Source organism: Mycetomoellerius zeteki, unplaced genomic scaffold (assembly GCF_001594055.1).
Source record: "Mycetomoellerius zeteki isolate Tzet28-1 unplaced genomic scaffold, Tzet1.0 scaffold302, whole genome shotgun sequence".
Taxonomy (NCBI): Eukaryota; Metazoa; Arthropoda; class Insecta; order Hymenoptera; family Formicidae; genus Mycetomoellerius; species Mycetomoellerius zeteki.
Window position 1 is genome coordinate 178516 of NW_017257286.1, and position 17385 is coordinate 195900.

Consider the following 17385-nt stretch of genomic DNA (forward strand, 5'->3'; position numbering starts at 1 on the left):
ATTCTACTTATCGCGTTTCGGAGAGTCTTATCGTTTTTTACAAGATGACTATGTCTTGAGTGTATTTCGTAGAAAATAATTTTTTTATAATATGAAAGAGGAAATGTGAGATTACTTGTTACATTATTAAACAAGAAAAATAATTGCGACGCGCATGTATCGTGATTACTGTGCACTAAAGCCAACCAAAACTAGAAGAACCTAATGAACAGCAAAAGTGGCCAAAATGGGTGGCCACAAACGGTGCATTCACCCTACTGCAATATTTTGCTACGTCGACATGTCATCAGTACTTCTAACGCCAAACATTCATCGAGCATGAGCGTATTCATTTGCAACCGTCTGAATAACACGTGTCATACGGTATAAAACAAGTTACACCCACTTGAACTTACTACTTGCAGGCATCTCAAGTCACTTTGACGTTAAGCAGCTTAAACGGCTGATACATCCGTGTACGCCATTCCGTACATCGGATTAGCTGCATCTAAGAGCTCCTTGTTCCTACGCGCTGTAAATTGGAATCTGTTCTCTACGACTATACTGGCACTCAGACCCGACACAATTTCTCCTTATACTGTGAATAGCAAGCACGCGCATGAACAACCTGGAGACAAGCTACAACGGAGATCGTGAAATGCGTAATCTTGAATGGATAGAGGCGCGGTATTACATATCTCTGTGCAATAATATTAGTTATAACGAAAATGCGGCTAATGAAGTTTGACAACAATTACGTAAAAGTAACGTCACATGTATAGTAACTAGCTCTTAATTGGGAATATATAGATGCTTTCTTGTATGTAGTCACTGTTTTCTTAGCAGTTGCGAAATCCAGTTACTTCATAACTTTAAGAATATTTTGTTATATGTATAATATATTGAATAATCAATTTTTTAAATGTAGATATTAATAACATAATATTATACTTAAACAGCTAAATTTTATGTAATATAATTTATAATCTTTATATTATCGAATCAAGTTAAATTCAATTAGACTCGAAAAAATATTTCAAAGATCCAAATGCATCAAGTATTCACAAATCTTTAATTTTGATAAAAAATACAATATTGAAGTTAAGAAATAAATAAAATATAAAAATAAAGATATTTACTTTTTCTCTTGCTGCTTTTTTATAACATTAATTTGTAATTAACATACAATGCAAATGAAATGATCGCATATATAATTATTACCTCTCTTCCACACAAATGCGTTAATTTAGTATTGTTATTATCGTGAACATGAGCACAAGTTGCGCGAAGTAATTATCCTGGCAAGTACGCCGGCCGACGATGATACGTAACTGAACTGAGAATTATTCGCGTAATCTCCATCATCGTAATGTTGCGCAAACTGGAATCGATTATTTGCCACGTTGAACTTCCATTAACGCCAGCCGGCTGTGTTTATGTATCTGACAGTTGTAACGCGGGTGCAATTAGATACACATTGAAGCAAAGCCGTAACTTTCTAGGTTTCTGTTTCGTTAAAATTATCTTATTACACGGTGGATGAAAAGTCGGTCGAAAAACAAAATAACATAAGAAATAATCTCTGAACAAAATTACAGATATCATAGTTTTTGCTTATGTTTTGTTCCAAACATTAAACAATTAGAATTCTGAAAACAAAAGCATCCGGATTGTTTTTAGAAAATTTTGACGAGAAGAAAACTTAAATTTAACACAAAAATTATATTAATTAATTAGCATTAAATTCATATATGAAATGTATAAATGAATAATATAAAAATAATTTTAAATAAAAAATTTTTTTTTGCTATTGTACGTAAACTACTTTCGTAAGGAAGAGAAAATTGAAAATCGACTTATATTACTCGTGAAATACGACGATGAATTAACGGTAAGTTTAAGTTTGCGTGTTGCGTACAAAAACTTCGAAGAAGCACAATCGTTTCCTACTTGCTTCGTACAAAATACCATCATAGACTATCGATCTAGAACAGCGTAAACACCATGTAGGAGACAGTAGGAAACGAGAGATAGATGCGCCGCCGGGTCACAAAGAAACTAATCTCCAATACAGCGTAATGTAAAGGTAATGGCCTTTCGAGGTGGAAAAAAACGACCTGTCAGAATACGGTCAGCGCATCTTTTGCATCACAAACGGCGATCTTTCAGTAAAACTTGGTCGAACCTCATCGAAATCTCGTAAAAGACTTTTCGGTAAGACGTGGACAACATGGAAAAGCTATCGCTTTAAGCACGACTCATACGATCCATAGAATGTGAAATGTTGGTTCTTATTAAGATATAAGCTTTATTCGTGAAGAAGATCTGTTTTCAATTTATTTAATCATTATTTAATGTGTTCTTCAAATAAGTATTTTTTAATTAAAAAAAATGCTAATCAAATTCTTAATATATTAGCCCAAATTAAATACAAGGATAAGACGATAAAATATTTATCTTTATCTGCATTTGCACAGTTCTATTTTGAAAATGTAAAATTGGATTATAATTAAGAAGAGAAAAAAGAGCACTTTTTTTAGTGGTGTCAGTAACAAAAAAAAGTTGTGAAGATTTTCTATCCCTTCTAATCTTGACAGCATATTCGAAACGTCAACGACGCCGTCAACCCGTGTAATATAGCGGCAATGATATCTAGCAACAGGAATAGTTCAATATTACAAGAACTTCCTTGATGAACATTTGAAGAAATTTTCGATAGTTGGCAAATTTTTCTCACATACGTCAAATTAACTGTCACATAATTGTTTCTTTAAGTAACAAAATTTTTTATGAAAGTTTAGTAAAATTTCTACTTTAGTAAAATATTTCATGAAAAAGTACTTATAATAAAAATTCGTTTCTATATAAATATTACGGACTCAAATCAATGCTTATTGAATTATTGATAAACCGATCATTTATTTTTATTATATTGCATTTTGTGCTGTACTGGCTATACTTGATTCATTAACGGTACAAAATTATGTACGATCACTTGCTTGATATCGGCGTTTCAAAGATAATATTGTGCCATTGGTACGAAAGTTGGTTATGTAGATGGTTTGCCTTTGGGTGACCTTTTTATCGCTTCGCAAAGCCAAGCTACGCATCTTTTTCAAATTCGACACATCCATTTTTACCTCTTGCGATAGAATCGAGACATGGTTCTATGACTCGGGATGACAGCTCCGCAAGAATGCGCCCAGTCATCGCAATGTGATATAAAATCCGAACGGCCAACCGTGACGAGGAGAATTCTCCGGATGAAAGGTGGACAGTCGTGCTGTGTGACTTATCGATCGAACATCATCGGGGTGCACCGTCGACGTTTTTTAAGTCTCTTTATGCAGATGATGCATCGATGTGATCGCAAATCGATATTTCTATTAAAAATAATTTATTATGAATAAAAAAGTATAATTTATAATAAATATAAAGATACACATCAAAAAATATTTTATATTTGTGTCAAAACCGATCAAATCCTTGTTAAAATTTTGTGTTACATTGATATTCAATATTTCTTAGCGTCAAAATAACATAATTTAGCCAAATGATCAAATGACATAAAAATAATATATTTTATTATGATCAAATAACATAAAAATAATATAATATATTTTGAAACATAAATTCTGAGATAAATGAATAAAATACGTGTTAATTTAACATACCATAAATATTAATTTTACTGAAAAAAATATGCTTCCACAGTTTGCTACAAATTGTGTCAGTGTCATATTTTTTGTATTAATTTTTTTATTTATATTATTTTATTACATATTCATCTTGTATTAAAAAAATAACACAAAAATTTGAGTAAACCGCATCGGATACATGAAATGTATAAAATTTAACACAAATTTTTCAACTACGTAAATAATTAAATAATGTGTAATTTTACGTTGTTAAAATATCACAGGAAATTACGAAGATATTGCTAAGATACTGTCAAGTTATTAAGCTTGCTCACAAAAAGAATAACTATTATTTATTTTGCGGTTGTTATAAATATACGGAATATACAAAATATACATCGTATTCTTATGCATATTTCTAAATATACAATAAATATTCTTCCAATGCAACTATTATAAAATCGCTTATAGATAATTGGTCGTGTTTTATCAATTATCGATGCTTTTAATCGGTCACCGCTGCACCAGTAATAACGCCGTATCTGTGGTTCGCCATCAATTTTTTTCAACTTAATCACGCACCTTTTATTACATCGTGATATAGTTTTATCGAGCAGTTCGACGCAACACGTGTAAACTCGCGTAAACGAACGTCCGATGATTAAAACTGTCTCTCGCCGATTTATTTTTCCCGCACGCTGCTATTTTATGTGTTTGTGTCTGGCTATATCCTGTAAAATTACATTTGCACTTCGTGATGGCAAAATCTCTCGTGATGGACAATCGCGTATTTTTCCTGAAGAGAAACAGGTGCAGCGATATTTTATCGGGCGCGTGTATACAGATATGTGCAAGGATGTTTTTAAACTTCGTGAGTCTTCTTGAGCGAATCTTTAATCGATATTTAAGTTAAATGACACTCTTGGAACTACGATATTATTGTTGAACACAAAATTGCTTTCTGTTGCAGAAGCGCGAGCCAGAATACTCGGCCAGGCTGATATCTACGTGAAGACCGGAAGTCTTTTGACGTTGACGTGTGTCATGTCGCAAGGTCCCCATGATCTGGGAACGGTAGCTTGGTATCAAGAAAGTGAGGCGGTGGTGACATCACCGCGATCAGAAAACGACATCGAATCGGAGCCCCGCATAACCGTCGAGACAGAATGGAGTGACGCCCTCACGTCGAGGTACGAATGAATGATTAAGCCATTTACTTTCTAAATAATTATTACACTTGATTTGAAACTATCATTTTTAACAATAATTATACTCTAAATTTCTTACAGTGAATCTCACTTCAAGAAAGTGAGAATACAATCACCCTTGAAAAAAAAGTGAAAATATTTCATTTCTTGAAAAAGAGTGACAATTTTCAATTCAAAGAAGTGAAATCTCACTAAAAAAAAGTGAGATTTCACTCTAAAAAGAGTAAAGATCACTTTTTTCAAGAAGTGAAATATTTTCACTTTTTTTCAAGGGTGGTTGCATCTCTTGGAGTGAGATTTCACTGCAAGAAATTTAGAGTGTATACTTAGATTAAATTGTTTAGAAGTCGATATTTCGTCAGCAATGTTCGGCGCCATACGATGTGAGGTGCTACGAGATATGCGAAAGATGTTGCTATTGACGAGAAAAGTAGCGTAATATGGTCGGCAGCTCTTCTTCTTAATATAGCTTCGCTAGATCTTTCAATGCTTAAGAAACTTCGTCTGTTGATTTGAAAATACAAAATTGTTGGTCGAGTTTCTTATGTACGTTCACCCTTGTTTGTGGCTCTTTACGATGACTTTTTGTTGTCGTTCATCTATATCTTGAGCACCGCGAGTATTTGTCATAATGTAAAACACTAAATCGAACTACTAAAATTAAGTTATGACAGTAAAAATTACATCTGTAACATGAAAAGCAAAGAAAGTACAATAATGCGATTTTGGGAAAATTAATAAAGATTAAAAAATCATGGTGTACATCAAATCTCATTATACTTTACGTACAAGGTACATCTGCCACCAAGTGTCTACTGTATAAATTTGAACGTATTCAATTCACTTTGACAAAAGTTATGCTCAAAAAATCGAAAGATGATATAATTTTGACCGGTAATATATAATAAAATTTCACTTTGCATAGAAAAATATATGTTGTACTATATAGGAAAAAAAACGGATAAAAATTTGTCGATCGAAAATTGATCAATCGTTTCATAAGTAAACCTCATATACTAACGACTGTGTATCTCTCTCGCAACAGTGTATACTATGATTTCTATTTTAAATATCAAAAACTTAGTTAACGCGAAACTTGTTTGCACGCTATGAACAAAATACAAAAAAAAACTCGTCGTGCTTGTCGCACATTTCAGTGTCATCACTTCCGCACGGAGAAAACTCTCATAAACGTGCGCACCCGTGTGATATTGTTATACGAAGTGCTATTTAATTTTTTACACCGGCTCCAGTCAGGCGGATACATCGAATAAATAAAAAATAAGGATCACGTGCGCCATATATTTGCGGCCGTCACATTTTAACGTAGTTTAAATATTTCAATTTTTGTCACAGCATCACTGATGCGTTTTAAAAGCTGGATTCTACAACGCGACCAGGCGGGCATTACACCCTGAACGATATGCAAGCTGCAATTTTGTAAAATTGTTCAGCCAAGGGTTCGCAATGCGATAACACGCTTACTCCGCGTTAAAATAAGCTCGACCGACGAACAGTTGAAAAACGTCATGAAGTATTAAAATGTAATATCAATCACATTCATCTACTTTTTTTCTTGCGACTTTATTAAACATGTTAAATATTCGTCAAGCGCGATTGGTTTCAACCGTTCCTCGTCAAAGCATTTTTTTTTCTCAACAATCCTTTCATCGAAGCGTCGCGTGTATAATATTTCATCGCACACGCTGTAACCATATCTTTTTCGAGCTGCCGGCGAAATAAATAAATGGTCTTCCGCTTATCCCCTCCCGCGCCCAGGGGAAATAATGAGAAATAATGGCGTGCTGGGTGGTTGTCCCGCCGGTCCTACACGTCGTCGTGGCTCTTTGAAAAACTGATCCCGCGCTCAAATTAATTTATTTCGAGATAGCTTTACGGGACTGCAACTACCTTAAAAATATGCGATACGTATATTGTCAAAGCATTCGCTGGTAACAATGATGACAGAAAATTTATTCCATCCATTAAAGATTGTGCAACTCGTTTACGCGCTGTATATAATATGAATGTTAAATTCAATACTGTAAATCCCATTTTCCTGTAATTTTTAGAACATTTATAGGTATTACTAATGTCATATAATTATTTAGCATAAAATAGCAAAGTGAATATGCGCGATGAAATTTAATATTTATTTCTTCTTTTTCTTCTTCCTTTTATTAGGCCTCTGATCTGTGTTACACCTCTCTCATATACTTGTGATGCGCACGCTAATTATTCAATTGCCACATATGGGACCTACAATTTTAATGTCAATTCCGAATGGTGGATTTTTCAAGAGGTATTTCTGTGGGTAAGGATACTCTCGGGAGGTTGCCGGCCTTTTCCGAGAGAAGACACGAACGTAAATATTTTGGTTCCTACTAGGATCGACCCCGGAAGCTCTGACATGATAGACCAGTGCGCTGTCTGCCATGCCACGCTCGCGCTCATTTAAAATTTAATATTTACAATTTAATATTATTTAATATTTGAAATAAGATTTAAATATTGCATAAAGTACCATTTTCCTACACTGAAAAAAAATATAGTCAATTTTAACAAATATTTAGTTCAATACCAACTATTTATTAAATATAAAGATATATTTATTTGATACAAGAAACATTTTGATTTAACAATCATTCTTTTTACTGAACAAATATTTATTTGCTGTAAGTAAATGTTTTTAGTTGGCAGTATTGAACTAAATATTTATTAAAATTGACTATATTTTTTTCAGTGTACTGTGCACATTTTTCCTACTTTAAAAAAAAGTATTTCAAGGTTTTTAAACTTGCACGAAAAGAATGATTATTAATTAAAATAAATCAAAATAATTATAAAAGAAACTCAAACATAATGAGCAATGTTACATAAAGTTTTGACATTTTAATCAGTTTGAATAACCTACATACCTAATTATTTTGATAGTCCAACAAAATTATTTTCAGATCTCTGTGTATCTGTAACTAATCTTTAGATACTTTAATAAAACCCTTTTTTTCATATATGGACATACAAGAAAATGCACTTTAAAATACAAACATAAATTACATTATATTAAAAAATATTTGGAAAAAACAACCACTTGTGTTTTATAATTATTGTTTATGTCCCATTTCTCTACTCAGAATTCAAAATAAAAGTAATCTATTGGAATTTTACTTGATAGAAACCAGGAGAGGATAGACATCGCGACGCCGTGGCGTCACATGACATTTGATTATTCTAATTGTCCCGGGCAGATTCGAGACAACAGGGTCTTTTGTCACGTGGCCCGCGCACCGTGAAGACGCATCGGACATGCCCCGCATTTCGGGCGACCTGGCTGTTCAGCCAGGTCGCATGTGTCGGTCCGAACATTGCGCCGCCGTCGCCATCGTCGCTGTTGTGTCCGCCGCGCGACGTCACGCGTCCGTTTTTGGACGTGATTGACGATTGTCACGACGATACCGTTACACATCACGCTGGCAAATTTACGGGGGTGCAGCTCAAGAAGCGAATTAATTGTCGCGCAGCTGTCGGCCCGCGACTTCCGTCATGCGAACGTCCGCTTTCAGTAAATTCGATGAGACTGTCTGAAAGTACAGCGAGCGAAACGTTCCCATAATGATCGTTGATATGACATGATTGGTAGTACTTACATTTTCATACGCGACATGTTTGTTAAAATTAGATACATTTAATCCTAATCTAATAATTTACTCCAAAATTTTCTTAATTGATATTCACGAGTCTAGTACACCTACTTTAAATTAATATACATATGTTTGCTCAAAATTAACATAATTGAACGATTTTTTTTTTCATTTTGAAGGTCAAAGTATAATGAGGAATAAAATTATTTAATTTAAATTATATAAGGTTGTGAAAAATATTTATTATAAACAATTTTTCATCACATGATTGAAGAAATGTCCGAGTTTACTGTAATCGGCGTTCCGCAAATAACGTTAAACGTAAAAAGAAATATTCTGCAGTCTTCTTTTAAATTCTTTTAAATGAATAAAATTTCTCTATAAATTCGCGTTCTTTTTTAATTCATGTCAAATTTAAATTTATGAATAGAATGAAATACATAAGGAGTTTATATGAACATCATATTATCCGACAATAATATTCTCAGAATATTTCCAGAATAAATACATTATTCACATTCATAAAGAGATATTCAAATTGCACATTAACGCGAGGAGTTAATCTACGAACCTGATTTTCAATCCTGGTACTGGTTTTAATCCTGAATTTCCATGCACGCGCATAAATCGTTCGTGCTCTCGATAATATTAACGTGTAACCGGATAACGTTTTATTCTGTCGTATCGAGATTATCTTTCCTTCTATCATGAAGATGGTGGTTCTCTGTCGAGGAGCTTAAGCCAGCGTTGCTATACATTTTCATTACTCTCGAACTACATCGAGTCGACCGTTATGGCTCGTCGTCGTACTGGCACCATAATAATTATTTCGTGGTACATCCAGTTCGCGGAATTGCGGTAACCGCACGTGGAATAGCGTTACCGTAGACTTAAGCGGTGGTTATTGGTCCCACGAGTGCAATGCATTACATTGCGCGATGAAGCTAACTACTGAAATACGGGAAGTAAATGAGTAATCGATAATCTGTTGGGAGCGGCGCGCTTCTTCACGTGACGTTATATATCGTGTAACGAATATCCTTGTTGTCTTTGTATATCTTACGTACCCAGCAAAACTACGTGTCGCTTCTTATCTAAAAACGATAATTATAAACAGTACGTGAATATTAGAAATACACTGATGAGAATAATTAATGAAAGATGGTAATTATTAATATTTGTAATCGACAATTTGTATACTGATGATATTAATTAAAACTTTTCTCAAACTTTTACATCTATCTCTTTTCTCGCGTTCATTGAGAAAGACGCGTTAAGTTAAATCTCCACAATTCTCTCTTCCCCGGTATGTTCAAATTGAAAGTTTAACAAAGATAATTATTGAACTAGAAACAATAAAAATGTGAAAACTTTTGAGTAGTTTTTTATTCGATTAACAAACAATCGCGAAAGAATTCTCTCTTGATAGAATCATTTGAAGTCATATTCGGGCCGGTTTTCCAGATAGTTTGCTGTTAAATTAGCTGACTGTCGATTAACTTTTGCATATCTGCAATTTTATCGCTCGCGCGTGTAATTACGTGTTTATCCCTCTCACGATTAGTGAAAGGCAACCGTACAATTTATTAACATCTCCGCATCGAGTTCGGCTGCAATTTGCTCTCTGTGAAAAAAAAGAGTCTGGTAATAGCTATGAGATGTTGAAATAATTCTAATCAAATGTTTAATTAACATAATCAAAAATAATTTTATTTTTTTTAATATTTAATAGGTGTTACCAAATATAATAATAACACAATCAACCGTTTGATATTAAATATTTAGAAAAGTAAAATTATTTTTGATTATATTAATCAAATATTTGATTGGAATTATTTCACTTAACATTTAATAGTTATTATCCGATTCTTTTTTAGAGTGTTACGTATCCAGCGTTCAGATCGATATTCCGTATTCATATTTGAGGAATTGCGTTCTCATCGCACTCGCAAAAGCCTTCCGCCATGCGATACACCACGAGAATTCGAGCTCGTTCCAATTTCTATTGATCCGATTAATCTAATTTGTTACATAACAGTAACGAGTCTAACAAACAAAATGGAAAAAGAATGAAAAAAATTCTCTGTTCTCTCCAGCTTGCTCGATTATTACCGTTGAACGAGTTGATTGAAGTTTGGTCGAACGCAATGTAAACCTCCTAGTGAGAAAAATTGACGACTATTACGATATATAGCTATAAAATTTATATCTGAAGACACTCACGACAAAGTAGTTAAATACAAAATTTATAATTACGAAATTTTCCGATAAAGTGATAGAAATTATTCTGATTCTATGGTGTGTTTAATAATTCTTAAACGCCTTTTCGATATGGCATACCTAGCTTCTCTTTTCAATACTTTTCCAATGCTTTTTCCATTACTTATATATTTTTTATTACTAGAGGTACTCTTTGCTTAATTTTGCTCCTTAATATCTAGCATTTCGATTGGAAGAAAAGTGTTTTGTAATATGATTATTTTTATGAAAGTTATAATCGAATTGGGTGGGTAATTATCATTTAATGATCATTATTTATATCAATTTTGTAGATATAGTATTTTTATTTTTACAAAGTTATAAATTTCAGCTAAGTAATTACAATTTTTATCTTTTTATTATTTTGTTTATCAGTTATTGTTTAGTATGTTCTTGAAATTTGCAATTTTTTACATTTATTGCAAACTAAAAATGTCTTATGTCATTTTTATTTTATATTGCACAATTTATTAATAATATAAAAATATTTCTAAATTGCATTCGGAGATCGTGCAAATTATGAAATTTACGTCATGCATAAAGATACTTTCGGCAAAAATATATGTGTGATGCACTGTGCAGAGAGGAGAACAGGTAATTGGATCGCTATTGCTATTCGTGGATAATTATTACTAAATTAACGATAGTTTATTGTTAGTTGTGTTATTATATACGATCCTGTACTTTATACTACTCTGAAACTATATGCCGCTAAAGTACGTGACGTTAAAACGATTATGTAGAACATATACACAACGCGATTACGATCTTAATGAAAATTTTATAAATACTTTTAAATATTTTATATTAACGTGGAATAATTTCATGATACTGCAGATTATGAAATGAAGAATGAGTAATAGTTTTATAGTATAATTATGCATATTAATTTCTCTAGAAATATACATTTAATTCTATTAAATTTATATCATTTTATACAAATATATATCATTCCGCTATTTTTAATAGCGGAATGATATATATTTATCGAATTTATACATGAAAATGTTTATATTTGCAGTTAATTTTATGTTTGTTTTTATATTTTCTAGAAAATTTTATATTTTTATCTCTTGTGTGTGGAAAATGACTTTTCTTTGATAGCATACGAAGCGAGACGAAAGAAAATTCTTCACAAAGTAAGCTTCAAATAGCTAGTTCCATACATGGCATCCCTAACGATCAAGTAGTAATTTTCCGGCTCCGTATACGTCACTTCTTTTGTCATATCTTTTCCTTTTTGATTAAGATTAATATTCCCTAATTTTAATTTAAGTCACATTTTTAATGAAGCCAATATGCGCAGATAAATTGTTTAATAAAAGAAAAATGAAATAAAAAATGAGTCTTTGCCTTTACTCAGTTACCTAAATGCTCAACATTCATTATTAATACAATAAAATGCAAATTCATTCATATACAGCGTGTGTAAAAACGGTGAGGCTTCGTAATATTTTTCTTATGACATTAAATGTTGTTTTCTTCAAAAGCGGTATTTTTTGTACTGTAAAAACAGCGCAGTCTTTATTGTTATCTAGAAACTTTTTAATTTTAAATTTAGGATAAAACCTACACAAGATATGGATCAGACATTAATCACTTTTTATATTTAAATAATTATAATACTTTTCATTAAATGGTACATATCACAAGATTCTTTAGCATTTGTTTTATCACTTTTGAGTAATATCATAAGAATTGCTTTATGGCTTTTATAGTAGATAATAAATAGCATTAGATTTCATGGAAAAAATCAATGTTATTCTCAGTTAAGATTAAATGTGTTCGCGGGTTTAATTACTATGTTATAACGATACTTTTATTGTGTAAATTTGTTATAAAAATGTTTAAAAATTTGTCAAATCTTACAAATGCCATCCCGAAAAGATTTATTTGTTTTAAGTATCAAAATAGAATATAAAATAATATACATGTCTATATGCAAAAAGTGTTACTATTCGTAATTTAACTGTTTTTTATTGCTAAACATTTAATTTTCATCAATTTTTTAAATTATCATTGATTTTTAATTGTCACTAATTTTAAATAAACTCGAATATATTAAAATTGCATCATTATCCACAATTAAACTCTAGAACTAGATATGGGGATCATTAATTATAATTTCTTTATATATATTACGATATGCTTGCAATCATTTTTATTATTTTTACGGGATGTAATAACGCCATCAAAAAGGATAAAGAATTTGATGAATTGATCCGCAATTAGTATATGGGGTCTAATTGTGGATAATTGTCATTACTTTATTTAATTCAAATTAAAACATATAAAACTGTAATTAAATGGAATAAAATCATCCATAATGTAATCTTTATGATCAATCATGACTATTAAATATTTTATTAATTGTTTGATATTGTTCTGGATAAAAATATGAATTCTTTTTTTAAAAGTGATCCACAACTAGTGATTTTACTCTATATTTTATTTATCGTGACCGATTTAATGATAGTTATTATACATAAATCAGATATGCATTGTAATTTACGCGTTCCACGTACAACGTAACGATAAACTGTATTACCTTTTGTGCGGCAGATTGAGGATCACGCATGCGAAGCTCACTGACAGCGGAAAGTACAGTTGCGTTCCTACCGTGGCGGAGAGAGCAAGTGTCAACGTGCACGTGATCAATGGTAAGTCCGTCAGAAATACCATAACTGATCCACACAACAAGATAATCCGTATACATGCGCCGATCACTTATCCTACTATCCTAGGGTTGCTGCAATACACCCGACCTTTGTTTATCCCAGTACATTAACCCTTTGACGCATGATATATCCTTTACTGACGATTTAATCTTCTCGCACGTGTGCGTACAGGAAATTAAAATTAAAGCGATACTTCTGGCCGAATCGTTCGTAATAAATTTCAATTCTCGATCGCTTAAGTAAATTAAATTTAAGTTGCCGTTGTTTTCTCTCATCGATCAATTTTGATGTCAGTAATTGATTGTGTTCTATTTTATGGACTTGCGTATACACACGCATAAAAGCAAATTTTATTTTCTTTTATTTCTATTCTGCTTTTATATCTTCGTATTGAATAGAAGCTAGAGAAATAGAATAAAAGGGAAATAGAGAACTAAAAAGTTTACAAAATAAAATGTTTACTCTGTTCTGATTGCAATGTAATATGAATCTTAATTATTGTAACAAATATTTATCGTACATTTATGTGATAATTTTTTAATTATAAATATGTGGATAAATCAAAAATTTTGTTTACTTCCTCTGAACAAAATGGGCAATTTAATAAACTGTGTGTAAATCACACACACGAAGCACATTGCCGACTTATTGTCCGCATAACTGTTGTTTTTCGCGAGCGTTTTTCCGTTCACCTTATGATCATCTGGCGACGTAAAAATAGCCTGATATCGCCGGCAGCATCGCGTTTTCTGGCTGGGTCTACAAAAAAGCGTAATATCTAGCGTGGAAAGACTCGTGAAGATGAAAGGCAGAACGTGCAGGCCGTTTAAAAGGCGGGTTCTCTGGTGGCCTCATAGGCGATCGAACTCGAATTACAGTCGATTGTGAGAAAACCTCGACCACCCTCTCGTTAACTGCCTTGTCGTTGGCAAAAATTGCAATCAATTAATTACAAATAGAAAAATATTTTTATTATGCTACTCTATTTTTCAATAACTTTTCACTTTTATAATTAATTCATTTGTATAATTATTTCAAAATTTATACAAATTATAATATATAATTAAACAACGCTATTTCAGTTTAAAATATTATCACGATTAGTTGCTTCTGAGTATAGCATTTCAGTGTAAAATTAAATGATAAAAACTTTCATATTTTATTCATTAATAACATTTCATTATTTTTTCATATTTTTTTATTAACGTATTTTGAAGCTTTATTAATTTTGTTATATAGGGGAAAGGGAAATATAATACAAAATAAAATTTGATAAAAAAGAATCATGAAAAAATGATTACTTTTTTTAAAATACTCTTGTCGAGTTGATCAACATGAAATATAAAATAGAAATAGACGAACGAGAAATTGGCATGATACGCCTGTAATTTGCAGGCAGACCATCCCTGATATCAGCTACGCTTGATGTACCATTTTACCGCCAGCTATTATCTTCCTTTTATTATGCCGGCTCTAACGAAACGTAATTCAATTCCTCACCGAGGTTCGATCCATTCGGCGTTCACTCGCCTTTTCAATAGTGGTCTTTTCATCCAGCCGAATTCCCGAAGGATACCGTTCCCGAGTTGCACCCGAAGCACATATAGTATGCATAACAGATATTTTTCTATAACAAACCACTCCAATCTGATTATTTTGTGCCTCTTATTGTAAATCCGAAAAAGAATGAGATTCTTTGCCGCGGCGAAATTTCAATACAACTAAATTTCGATACAGCTACATTACTATGTGAAATATCACTTCGCCAGCACTTAAAGCGGATGATGTTAAGTAATTATCGCGAAGACAAATCTTGCTAACTATAGTAAAAAAAAGTCGTCGATACTGGCATAGGTTTCCTAAAGAGACGTCCTCTCTCATTTGTCGAAAACTAACTATTTCATTTTATTAATAATGACAAAAACTGATCTGTTTAAATAATTAAAAAAATAAAAACTCAATTCATATATCTGTGACTTATTTCTATACAAAATCAGTTAAAAACGAATTCTACAAATGCGAAAAAAAATTCTTACGATTTTCTTTTATAAATTGCGTAGTTTAAATAATAGTGTCAATATTATTGATAATATTACATTGTTTTACATGTTTGTAATTTTCTAAATCAGTTTCATTTATATTATTTCTTTCAATTAGGAACAATCTGGAACATAACGAGATTATAGAGATGATATTGTATAATTTTTGATACGTTCCGTTTCTCGAATGTATCGCGCGGCTATGCATAGCAATTGGAAATTTACAGCATCACCAAATCGTTTAACGAGCGCATTTCAACGGGCGAATTCCAGAATGAACAAAACAATGCAACGCGCGTGTTTTACATTAATACGAGCGTAATTAATGTGCCAACGTCTTTGTTGTGTGCGAGTCGCGATGTCGGAGATATAATAATAAACCGTTTTACCGCCTAAGCGTATTTGATTAAACCTGTTTGTAACTTGCTTGTGTAATCCGATTACAATAATCATTCTTTGTTTCAATAATTTTCAGTCAGTCTTGTCTCGAAAAGTAATATTTTATACAAAAGCTATCACAGTGATTTTAAAACTTATTCTGTTAAAAAATACGATAGATATTTATGTTGCTTACTTATTGTTAGATGAATTAAAACACACGTTTGTGAATTTTTTATTACACTAGCGTATCTTTGCGAATTTTTAATTACGATCAATCGGTGGTTTATATGATATAATACAGCGTGCAAGCAATTTACCAGCCTTTCTGCGTGGCACTCTTAGATGCACGTCCACATTTGATCAGAATCCAACTACTTAAGGGAATGCTGGAATGACCAAATTATCGACATTACAGTTGTATAAAAATCTTTGAATTAACTGAACGGAATAAAAAAGCCTTTTACAGGATTAAAGTAGACGCAAAATTAGAAGGTGGTGCAGTAGACTTTATATTAAAATTAAAAAAAGATAAGTAAGTTTTTAACTTTTTTCAATTTTACTATAAAGTCCACTGCATCTCTTCCTAATTTTACGTCTACTTTAATTCTGTAAAAAGATTTTTCTATAATGTCGATAATTTGGTCACTCCATCCCCTTAATGGGATCCTAAAGCGATACTCGAATTCCGACAAAGTCACTAGATGTCGCTGTTTTTCCAGCGCACCGACATGTCTTTATCACCCAAAAAAAAAAAATATTCTGCCGATAAGCGGGGAATTCCTTTTAGTATTTCCTCTAAGCAAAAAATCTTACATTAATTTTACATTAATCAGGTGCGTGTATTTATAACATGTATTCATCTATAAAAATGAGGACATATGAGCTATGATCAAAAATAAATTCCTCTATAGAAAATTCTATTTTAAAGTACGTTATAATATAACTCGAATAGCCTTTTGAAATAAAAGGATACAGAAAATACTAGCGGCACGCTTACTTGTTAGAAGAGGTTTGTCATTTACGTGCTACAGTAGTACGCATGCATGTCAGTACATACAAGATATTCTTTTAGTTATTAGTTTATTGAGAGGATCGCAAACCTAAATCCAGTACTTTAAGGTTATACGAAATTCCTTTATTTTGTAGAGTATCCTCTTGAGGTCATATACGTATATAAATGGAAAATCCTCTGACACGGAACCGCTAAATGGCAAAATATTTTTTTTTTTGGGTGATATACTTACTACCACACCAATATCTCACGCAACCTTTGATACACTTTATCGCATATTCGTCTCAATTTTCGTATAACAAATTCGTCGCGATAAAGCGTCTAAGTGTAATTCTAAGAACTCGATATTATTTGTTCGTGTAAACTACGTGTTTGTGGATCACTATTTCGTAAATAGATTGCAACACTTTCGTATCAAACAAATGTTGTTACGACTTGACAGCTTGAGACGCCATGTTACACTAAGAAATGATAAAAAATATATCAATTTCGAAATTTTTTGTCATTTTCGGCATAAACTCCACCTCACAAACACGTATTAATGCGTATA

The 17385-nt window shown here is 32.1% G+C and overlaps 1 protein-coding gene across 1 annotated transcript in view; it reads left to right on the plus strand.

Annotated features, from left to right (window-relative positions):
• Positions 1–17385, plus strand: part of dpr1 (defective proboscis extension response 1) — a 182026-nt gene that overhangs the window by 118634 nt on the left and 46007 nt on the right. Inside the window, exons 2-3 of the mRNA XM_018450942.1 lie at positions 4588–4807; positions 13288–13385. Of these exons, the coding sequence (XP_018306444.1) occupies positions 4588–4807; positions 13288–13385 (318 nt within the window). The remainder of the gene's footprint in view (positions 1–4587; positions 4808–13287; positions 13386–17385) is intronic.